At 33.8% G+C, this 11,871-nt stretch overlaps 1 protein-coding gene across 1 annotated transcript in view; it reads right to left on the bottom strand.

Moving 5' to 3' along the window:
- The window catches only part of LOC107741997 (CLIP-associating protein 1-B-like), a gene marked incomplete at its 5' end in the record, with an annotated part of 39,186 nt that overhangs the window by 3,295 nt on the left and 24,020 nt on the right, over positions 1-11,871 (bottom strand). Inside the window, 7 exons of the mRNA XM_016554843.1 lie at positions 2,099-2,227; positions 2,327-2,517; positions 3,488-3,544; positions 3,627-3,837; positions 4,769-4,916; positions 9,085-9,203; positions 11,191-11,337. Coding sequence (XP_016410329.1) covers positions 2,099-2,227; positions 2,327-2,517; positions 3,488-3,544; positions 3,627-3,837; positions 4,769-4,916; positions 9,085-9,203; positions 11,191-11,337 — 1,002 coding nt within the window. The remainder of the gene's footprint in view (positions 1-2,098; positions 2,228-2,326; positions 2,518-3,487; positions 3,545-3,626; positions 3,838-4,768; positions 4,917-9,084; positions 9,204-11,190; positions 11,338-11,871) is intronic.

Raw genomic sequence — 11,871 nt, 5'->3', positions numbered from 1 at the left:
CATTATAAAAGTCTTTATTATCACTTTTGATCAATTTAATGCATCCTTGCTAATAAAAGTATTAATTTCTATAATTTCATAATTTAATAATAAATATATAATGATTTAAATATACTGACTCCAAGCTTTTGAATGGTATAGTGTATAATGTTACAAAAGCTTTTTATTTCAGATAAATGCTGATCTTTGGATCTTTCTATTCATCAAATAATCCTGGGGGGAAAATGTACTCAACTGTTTTAAATATTGATAATAATAATCAGAAATGTTTCTTGAGCAGCAGATCAGCATATTAGAATGATTTCTGAAGATCATGAGACACTGAAGACTGGAGTAATGATGCTGAAAATACTGCTTTGATCACAGAAATAAATTACATTTTAAAATATATTCAAATAGAAAGCAGTTATTGTAAATAGTAAAAATATTTCACAATATTACTGCTTTTGATGTATTTTGGATTTTAAAAAAATGCAGGCTTGCTAAGCAGAAGAGAATTATTAGAAAAAAAAACATTAAAAATCTTACTGTCCAAAAACTTTTGACTGGTAGTGTAGTGTGTGTGTGTGTATAATTTTAAAATGTTATTTGCTCATGATAATAAAAATAGTTTGTTTTACCAATAAAATGCTCCCAAGTCTGAGCCATCAGATTCTGGAATGAAGTCACAGGGTCAAATCCTCTCTCCCTTAGTAGTGTCCAATAATGTATAACATCAGTTGTCATCTGTGGGCATCGTTTCAGGCTGCTTGACAAAAACTCCATGGTACTATGAAAAATATGGAGGAATTATTTCATCATTGACTGAAAACTCAGTTGCTGAATTAGCAAAATATTTGTATTTAAAGAAAACCTAGAGTGAACGCACACCGGATCACTGAGGAAATCATGCAACTCCTTAAATGAACCAGTTTGCTTGAGATGCCAAGGAATTTCTTCCATTTTTCTTGCCCAGCAACAAAGCTCTAAACTGGACTTCGTATTTCTGTGCCAAAAATCTTACTTCCGGGTTTGTACAAGTTTCAGAGTTTTTTCATTCGTGGCTCTTAATGACGTAAACTAGGGTGGAACTCCTTATATGGGCATTTCTCCCGGAAGAACGCACCCGCGCACGCATCGACCAGAACGAGAGCAAGAGCGAGATCGCACCAATCAACGTGCTTCATCCGCCGGCAGCGCTGCACGGGACTCGCTCGGGAAGAATGTCTCCAAAGAAGTGTGTTTTTGGTTGTAAGGGAAAGATAACATCGTTCAGCTTCCTAAAGAATCCAGCGTTATGTAAACAGTGGATACAGTTTGTTTTTCCCGGGGCAGCAACGGAGTTTCACAAGTGTGTTTTATTGACGAACGTTTTATTAACAAGGCCCAGTTCGACGCTGGATTTGCACATCGTTTGATATTGAAAGATGGGGCGGTCCCAGTTATAAAAGATCCCGGTCATGATTCAGAACTGCAGACGGTAAGTGAAACGGCATCAAATGTCTGTTTTGTTGCCAGTCGGAGCTCAAGTGCTCGTCACTCTTTAGCTCCGCCCACGGCCCGCCTCCAGGAGCTCGGCTTTTTCCGGAGAGAATCGTAAAGCTGTTTCTTTCTTTTATAAATATAATAAAACTAAAGACTTTTTGGAGATATGAAGGATTACTCTATAGGTACTCAAGATTAACATGAGATTGGGTGAAACTGTGTGTGTTATGCCTCCTTTAAGATTTTTGTATCATTTATATACTATTATAGATTTGTTCATTTTTAAATTACTTTTTCTTTTTCTTTTTTTTACTTTTTTTTTTTCTTTTTCAAATTTAGTTTTTAGTTTATTTAGTATGTCAAGTTACACTAAACGAAAATAAGAAATAATGACTTGCAACTAGCTGAAATAAATTTTATTTATATTTAGTTTATTAACTATAATAGGCTTCCTCATACTTCATGCATGGGAATCCTGGTTCTTTAGAGACAAAAACAGTTACTGAGGGGGAGAATTAAAGCAAGAAATATCTTGACTTTTAGTAGTTTCAGCTTATGCTAATGCTTGCTTTGTCTCATCTTGAAGCCCTCTGGTGGAGAAGTGCTGTATTATTAGAGAGAGAGTCTGGCTCACCTCTTTGTGGCAGTCTTTATGGGCCTCCAGGGTTTTCATGATGGTGAGTTCTGCGTAGTTCTTGAAGCGCGCCGGTTGACTGCGCATGATCTCTTTCAGGACGCGCAGAGCCAGCGCTCGGATGGTGTGCTGTGGACGGACACAACTGTTCTTTAGCTGCATCTGTGCTGTTTTTAATTGTTGGACCATGTGACTATCAAGTACAGAATATGAGTGCGTGTCTCTCACATCTCTGTCTCCCAGCGTCTCCAGCAGCAGCAGCAGCATGGTTTTGAAATGCTCCTCCCACACAGCCAGACTGTCGTCACGCGTGACCTTCAGCAGCTCCAGCAGAGCGGCCCGCCTCTCCTCCACACGCTCGCTGTGATTGGACAGCTCCTTCAGCAGATCACCAATCATCTCCAGGTGCTGCCTGGGTCCTGACCAATCACAGTCAGCGACATTAAACACACAATCTGAACATTTATGCACCGAATCACATCTGAATGAATCACTGAAGCATAATGGAATCATAGAGCTCAGGAAAGGCTTTTAATATTCAGTGGCCATCAACTTTTCAGCTGCCTTATATTTTAACCAGTCCTTAAAAAGTATTTATAGAAACTAAAGCTGAACTGTTTTGAAATGTTCATACATTATCTATGGCAGGGTTTTTCACCCTAACACTAAACTAAAATCATAAAAAAAATAAAAATATATATACCTTTTAAAAAAATACATATTTAAAAAAAAAAAAAATTTTTTTTTTATTATTTAGACTTATTTTATTTCAGCTTTCAACATTTCATTTTTGTTTAGTTTAACTTGGAGTACTAAAATAACTGACACTAAACAAATAATAAATACTATATAGGCATTAAAAAATTAAAATAACAAAAACACAACAAAATGACAAAGAATATAACTAAAATGAAAATGAAAACTGAAAATAATGAATACATAAAAATTAATTAAACCTAAATAGTAATATTTAAAACAAAAACTAATAAAATAACATGACGAAAATACTAAACTTTAAACTAAAATGAGAACTGAAAATAATAAATGTATTAAATAAATAAATCTAAATAGTAATATTTAAAACAAAAAACTTATAAAAACAACAAAACACAATTAATAGAAATATTAAAATAAAATTAAAATGCAAACAAAAAATAATAAATAAAACCTAAATAGTGATATTTAAAACACGAAAACACAACAAAATTACTCAAAATTAATCTAGAAATTAAAATGAAAACTGAAAACATAAAAAGAAAATCGAATTCAAAATATTAACAAACTCTATAATAGTATATCAGTGATGCTAAAATAACACTTATCTATGACGATGTTTATTTACAGAAGCTGACTTTTGCTCTTTTCAAATGGTTTCAAACCTCCTCATACCTGCAGAAAAACCTTTCGGATGCAGGATTTTGTTTTCTCCGCAGTCCTGTGGACGACCTGAAAGAGAAACCCAAAGACGTTGGCCTGTTTCTGTGAACATCACGAAGTGATTCTTCCGTTGATGTGTTTGTTCATTTACCGTCTCGGATGTGCTCCACGTCGTCAAACACGGCGAGCGCTCCTTTCTCGTAGGCGCTGATGGAGTCGCTGTAGTTGTATGGGTTGTATTCGCGAGCCCACGGGCCACTGAACGATCGAGGAGACGGTGTGTTTAATAATGATGTCTTGTTGTCCAGCGCTGTCCGGCCTCCTTCCATCACACCAGCGGACAGACGAGGATCCACACCGGTCTGAAAGAGAAACCTGCTTATTTAGCTTCAACCTTGTGACTGACTATAACATCTATTAATCAGAAGAAGTAAAACACTCTTGCGACATCATTCATATCCATTCTGGTTATATACTGTACTGTATATATATATATATATATTATAAGATTAATCAGTTTGAGGGCAGAAGAAAGAAGTCAGCAAGGCAGCATTTATTTGATCAAAAATACAGTAAAAATATGAAAAAAAATTATATTTAAAACAGCTATTTTCTCTGTGAATATATATGTTAAAATGTTATTTATTTCTGTGATCAAAGCTGAATTTTCAGCAGCATTACTCCAGTCTTCAGTGTCACATGGTCTTCAGAAATCATTATAATTTGCTGATTTGCTGCTCGAGAAACATTTCTGATTATTATTAATGTTGAAAACAGTTGTGCTGCTGAATATTTTTGTGGAAACTGTGATACATTTTATTTTTCAGGATAGTTTGATAAATAGAAAGTTCAAAAGAACAGCATTTATTTGAAATAGAAATCTTTCCTAACATTATCAATGTCTTTACTGTCACTTTTGATCAATTCAATGCATAAAATAAAATGAATAAAAGTATTAATTAAAAAAAAAACGTAATATTAATCTAATATCTATTAAAATGTAAACAACCTGGCCATTTGAAAAAAAAAGCAATTATATTAAATGTATATGAAGATATTAAGCTATTTTTAAATGGTCAGGTTGTTTACATTTTGAAAGTTGCTGGAGTTATTGTTGATCACAGGCTACAAGTTGCTTAATATTTAGCATTTTGAGGAATCAATCTTCTATTTCAGATGAAAATATAAAAAAGCTTTGCAGCTTAAAAAATTAATGCAGACCTTCTTGTTTGATTAGTTTGGGTCAACCTAAAGCAACATCTTGAAGACAGTCTTGCAGGTGGAGGTACTCACCGTATCTTCCCTCTTGCCGTCATGTTTGATGGGCTCGAGTATGTCTTCCTGACTGCGGAAACTGAAGCTCTGGATGGCTTCGGTTACACCTCTCAACGAGCTGAAGATCTCCTCTGAGTTCATGTTCTCGGTGTCGTACTCCAGCATACTGCACACACACACACACACACACACAGAGTGAGGCGTGACTCCATATGCATTGACTTTAACATACAACACAAGGCGGACAGACGACACACAGATGTGATGAATGCATCAACTGCTCAACTGCAAAGATAAAGTGACACATCTTAAACATTTCATATAGACAGATTAACACTCGACAAACCTTTGCATTTGCCACGAAGCAAAAAGTGGTTGGAACAACAGAAATCAGATGAATGAGAGACAGAAAGACGTCACAAAAGTAATGAAAATGTAAGACACGGATTCTCACGCTGAGACAAATACAAAGAGAGTGCAGTTTGACCGAAATATAAGGTTTGCACATTTGCTAAAATTTCTAGGATTTAAAAAAAAAACTTTCAAGGCAAGACACTACAGGTGAACAGTGTAAAAATATACTTTCCCCAGATGATTATTCACAGCACATTAAGACAGTTTTTGTGTTTTACAAGTTTTCTTGAAATGTTATGTTTAAATATGCAGGTAAGGAATTATCTAATTAAATGTGTACTAATTTGCATACATTTCCAGAACATCAATCTGAACTTTGGATAAAGCCAGGTTCAAAATTAGTTTTTATTTTGTTGACATATTAAAGATTTATATTTTTACAGAGGAGATTTTGGATTTCTCTTTTTATCACTCCAAAAATCAGAAAATACTGTCAACAAACAGAAATAGGAAAATACCACGTTTTTATGAAAAATATGTTGCATAATACCAGGTGAATCACATATGAACAAACCCCTCAGTAAAAACCTTCAGAATATAGACAGGAATAAAACTGTTAAGTTTGGTGTTTGTAAGTGTTGCTGAAGTGGAGAAACAAACTTACGGCCTTTAAAGATATGCACTTTTGCCATGTTTTTAGGAAGAAAATGTTCTAGAAATAAGTCTGAATGATATATGAACGAACTTGTAAATTTTGGTGTATGTAAGTGCTGCTGAAGTGGAGAAAAAACTTTTATAGATATGGATTGTAATTGAAATCTACAGACGCAAATAGATTAAGTGCAATAATAATCTCATGTGAATGATATATGAACAAACTCCTCAGTAAAAACCTTCAGAATATAGACAGGAATAAAACTGTAAATTTTGGTGTATTTAAGTGCTGCTGAAGTGGAGAAAAACTTCTAAAGATATGTATTGTAACTGAAATCTACAGACGCAAATATAAAAATGCAATAATTAACTCAGGTGAATGACATATGAACAAACCCCTCAGTAAAAACCTTCAGAATATAGATATGAATAAAACTGTAAATTTTGGTGTATGTAAGTGCTGCTGAAGTGGAGAAAAAACGTTTATAGATATGGATTGTAATTGAAATCTACAGACGCAAATACATAAAAATGCAATAATTAATTCAGGTGAATGATACATGAACAAACCCCTCAGTAAAATCCTTCAGAATATAGACAGGAATAAAACTGTAAGTTTTGGTGTATGTAAGTGCTGCTGATGTGCAGGAGTAAATTTTTAAAGATATGTATTGTAACTGAAATCTACAGACGCAAATACAATTTTACTTAAAATGAACACTTAAATGTGTATTTTGGATGTTTTCTTTCCTCTAGTTTGAAATAAGACATGTTATGGAAGCAAAATAGCAAAATTGATCAGTGCATGAAAAAGATGAATGGGTTTGCCTGTAGTGTTTTGCCTTAAAAGGAACATTCCGGGTCCATTTAAACCCAAAACATTTCTTTAAATGTCATGCATTGACTTTAAATTGATTAGACTACCAATGAAAAACCAATAATTGTGCAGGAAATTCCTGCTCTTATGTGTTAGCATTCTGACGCCCGGGCCGAGGTGTGTTACCTGGGCGAATACGCCCTCCGATAGGCCCGGAGAGGGGGGGTGGCAGGGCCGGGGTGGGGAGGAGGGAGGTTAGAAGAAGGCTTTGAGCTCCGGCCCCACAAACGACTGAGCCGAGAGGAAGAGGAGGATGAAGAGAGAGCAGGGAGGTGTAGAAACAAAGAGGAGGAAGAGAGGAAGAAAAGAGGAAACAGTGAAAGATGCTAGTTCTCAAACTACCATATCCTGACCAAACAAGACGCCATCAAACAATACATCACGTCTTGCAAGTTTAAGTGAGTTTTGGTCCAAACCAGCTGTGAGCACAAAGAGATGCTTCTGTTTTTATGCATAATGCTGGGAAACTCTGCCCACAATGAAACCTGATTGGTCCACAAGTCTGTATATTAAACAGTAAATGTTATTATCGTTAAATAAAACTAAAACCATAAAAAATTAAATAAGCATGAACTAAAAAAAATATTTCAGTTAACTGCCACGGCAACATTTCTCATTTTCATTTAGTTTAAGTCAAAGAACTAAAATAACAAAAACTAAAAACTTAATAGAAACTATACAGACATATTTTTTTTTAAAAACTAATAAAAATGACAAAAACACACAACAAAATCACTAAAACTTCACCTAAATAAACCTAAAATAACCTAAAATATCACCTAAAATAAAATGAAACAGATAATCTAAAAATAAAATTTAATTCAAAATATTAACAAAAACTATAACAGTAAGGTATATCAATGATACTAAAATAACACTGATTCTGAATGGTTGAGATTTTGTCACTTCAGGCATCATTTTGAAGCACTGAAACATAAAATTTAAAGAATAATTCAGAAAAATAATTATTAAAAGAAATAACAAATAAACACCCTTCACATATCTGAGTTGTTGAAGAAATTACAGTCACTGTTGTTGCTCATTTCAGCCAAAGAAGCACAAAATGTTATTATTTAACAAAATTTACTGTATTAGGAACAAGTATTGAATTACATTTTCCTTTCAATAACAAAAAAGTGGAAAAACGACTGATAAAATATCACTTATCATGGCTGGTCAAAACAAAAATTATCGTATTGCGTCACAACAAAAACAGAGACATTTACAATCTGCAACATAAGATGCAACACCCTTTGAAATGCCAAAACAGAGCAATATTAGTAATATAACATGGATTTAATGTCATTTCATGATGTGCATTTAGTGCAGAAGCTGTTTGTTAGTTCATGCAGAAACGAAAAACATCCTAAAAAACAAATCTAAATAGCATCAACATTTATTTGCCTTCAGAGAGTTTGAAAATGAGTGAAACATGACTGTTCATTCATTTTGGTTATTAAACTAAAGCGTGTAAAACCATGTTCAAAAATGGGTTACTGATGAGGACAGGATCACTAGAGCAAATGTTTGTCTTTTGGAGCAAAAGACCATTAGAAAGCCTATGATTCGAGTTACGACCAGGACCACATGAAATCTGCATTTTCGGTGTCAGTTTGTGTTGTATTGAAATAAATGTTGTAATTACATTGAATTAAACATCATTGAATGTGTTAAATTTAGCCGGGAATATGATATTCTTAGTATAAAATAATATATATTTTTTAAAATTATAATCAATGTTTAAATTATTTAATTAAAATATTTGTAAAAATATTTAATACATATTTTAGGTGATCTGTAGCAGGGTTATTACTGTTAACTAAACTTATTTTATTTCATTCTCTTTTACTTCAAGCAATAGTTACACTTTAAGTTTAGTTTAAAATATCTGAAACATATTTTAGGTGATGTGTAGCAGGGTCATAAAAAATGTTTTATGTTGCTTTAAATAAAATAATAGTTACCTGAAATAAAATTTTTTTAAAAAAGGTAAACTTATTTTATTTCATTCTCTTTTACTTTAAGCAATAGTTACACTTTAAATTTAGTTTAAAATATCTGAAATTAAATAAACTAAAATTAATAAATCAAATTAATAAACGCTATATAGACATTTTTGAAAAAAAATAAAAAATAAAAATGACAAAAACAGTACAATTAACTAATTAAAATGAAAACAATACACATAAAACTACCTGAGAGTATTATATTCTTCACATAAAATATGTATTATTATTTAATAATTAATCATAATAATAATAATAATAAATAAAATAATAACAGTAATATTTAAAATAATACATTATTATTATTTTTATTTTATTATTTATTTATCATTAATATGCTAATTTTTAACAAATAAATAAACTATTGTTTCTGCAGTCTCAGATTCCATGTAGTCCTGATCATGTCCCACAGCTTCACAGATGTTTGTTTTGAGGTGGTGTACCTGGGTGACAGTCCCCCGTGTGAGCCGTTGGTGGGTGAGGTCAGCGGGCTGCTGCGGGTCACCGGGTGTCGTGGAGGGGTGCGTCCCACAATGCTGCTGCCGCTGGGAGACGCCTGAGACTGAACAAACGACACAGACGTTTGAGCGAGCAGCACACTGTAACATTCAGTGACAGACAGGGGCATGTTTAGAGTAGGGCTGTCAAAAATTTTTTCGAATTTCGAATTTAAAATAAAAATCCACATTCGAATGCAAAAACTTTTAGGTGTGCGTGAGGCAGCTTTATCAGTGGCACACAAGATGCGATGACGATGTAGGTGTCGTTGCATTTTAATGTTTTTTTTTAGCCTATCCATTTGAAGCCACTGGATGCGGCTCTGCTACATTGTTCACTCAAAATATTGTGGAAAAGATCTTGTTTACGTCAAAACTGAAACCAAGCCGTTCACACAGAACGCATATTTATCGCATTTTCTATAGGGACATCTATCACCGTTGCACTCGCGTCTCGCACAAGAGAGCATTTTGTCTAGATGTTTAGAAAGCCATGTACATTTAATGTAATTTCAACTTTTAAAAAACATGTCTCGAGACTTTATGGCGGTTTTTCTGCATCCCACTGCATCTCATGTTTTTAAATGAAGAAAGTTCTCTTTGTGATTGGTTTTTGGTCCTTTGTATTAAACTATACATACATGATGCTGTTTTGATTCGAACTGTTTAAGCAACTTAATTAATTATATATGGTTCATAAACATTATTTTAAATATTATGCACTTTTTTCAAAGATAGTCGTGTTATTTTATTGCTTTGAATAAACGTGAATTAGTAATTTTTTGCTCGATGCGCCCTCTTGTGGCCTCAGGAGAGAAGCCAAAAGCTTTTTTTCCCCCTAACTGAAATTATGCCTTTTAAATTCGAATATAATTCAAATATTGATAATATTTAAGTACAAAATTCGAATTTGTTTTTTTCAGCCATTTTGACAGCCCTAGTTTAGAGTTTTGGGGGCCCTAAGCAAACAGTCCCTGGGGACCCCCGCGGTAGAAATCACGTTCCAGGGTATAGCCATAACCAAGTTTTGACAATTAGTGAGGTCTGGGGTGGGGTGTTAAGAATTGTGCTATAATAACACCTACAAATACAACCCATTATATACATACAAACTTTAAAAGAGACAGACATGTAGATGTTTGTAAAAGATGTTTTCTCTGTTTTAAGGGGAAGGACACTGTTAATAAGACCTTGTTTACTGCATTAAAATTTGTTAATGCTTTTCTATTGGGGTGGATAATTGTATTACTTGTTTATTATTCATACAATAATACAGTAATAGTTTTCATCAGTAATCAATGCTATACGATAGGAACTTTGCCTAGTGCTCTTATGAATGTTTTAGCATGACTTTGTGAAAGGTTAACTACTAAAACTGAATGAAATAGCAAATTCTTTATGGACAGTGTCTGAATATTTGGCATTTTAATTCTGTAACGTACTTGTTCTGCAAATCTCTGTAGTAGTTATTATGCTACTGTTTTTGATAGCATTGATACCATTTCTTACAGATAATATCACGATGATCATTGCGTTTGTATTACCGAATGTGGTATCCTGTTCTCTGTGGGCTTTTTAAAAATGTTTTATTACTGTCAATTTTTAGTGCCGGCGATGCAGTGTTGCCAGGTATTGCTGTGGTAACAAACAAAAGCAAAGCCCCCCAAAATAAAATAAACTGAAAAAATGTCTAATCATTTAGATAAAGATATCGCTAACCCTAAACTGCAACTTTATTAACTTCCTAAAAGGTCACATTATTTTTGAAAAAAAAGTCTAAAAACGATTATAAAAACTTGATCTGGCAACACGGAGGCTGCATCCGCGCCTTCATTCACAATTCTCTCTCAAGCCGCGTTCAAATGAATTGCTCGCCATCATTTTCACACCACGGACACTGAACAATCTACGTAAACCATGTAAATTTAATTATACATGCAGACACTCATAGGAGGACTTTTAAATGGCTAATTAGAAAGGTAGAAATTGCATGGTTTGCATGGTGCCTAAACACACTACTGGTGACGGAGAGCGAGATCAGCGCGTGTGTACCACTGCAGCCACGTTACTGCTGTTCTTCAGATGGTTGTGCAGGAGTTTAGTGGCTCCGTCCTGGAAGGTTTTGGGCAGAGCTCCTAACAGCATGGTGAACTCTGGGGTGTTCAGCTCAAACAGGGCGATCAGAACCATCTGAGCAGCCTGGAAACACACAACCAGCACAAAAAACACTAATGAGATGCTTTAACTGGCAATATGAGACTTTGTCACTTCACAACAGGAAGAGAAAATGACGTATCACACTGTCCCTGATTAGGTGCAAATGAAAGCATTTCAAAATCTTGCAATAACATGAGTTTGATACACATCCCAATGGACCTTAGTGAGGAGTAGACGTCATGTTGAATCTGAAGCGAATGCATAAAGACTGTGAGGGACAGATATTTAGATTGTAAGGTCATAGGTCACATCTCATTTATTTTTTTCAAATTTTTTGTCCGTTGGAAATATTTGAACCAGTGTTATTTTAGTATAATTTATATGAAGAGTTAATTTGCAAAAACAGATAACTATGTTTTTAACAATTTTCAAAAATCGTGTTTTTTCATTGTGCATTCCAGTGAATCTCAATCAAACTGCAGTTGGGTTATTTTGATTAGGTAAAAAAAATACAGCTAACACAATAAAACAATAAAAACATGATAACATCATAAAAAACATGATTTTTGAAAATTT

Source organism: Sinocyclocheilus rhinocerous, unplaced genomic scaffold, assembly GCF_001515625.1.
Source record: "Sinocyclocheilus rhinocerous isolate Xijiao unplaced genomic scaffold, SAMN03320098_v1.1 scaffold586, whole genome shotgun sequence".
Classification (NCBI taxonomy): domain Eukaryota; kingdom Metazoa; phylum Chordata; class Actinopteri; order Cypriniformes; family Cyprinidae; genus Sinocyclocheilus; species Sinocyclocheilus rhinocerous.
The sequence above is the reverse complement of the archived record's forward strand: the minus strand, read 5'-3'. Positions and strand labels throughout refer to the sequence as shown.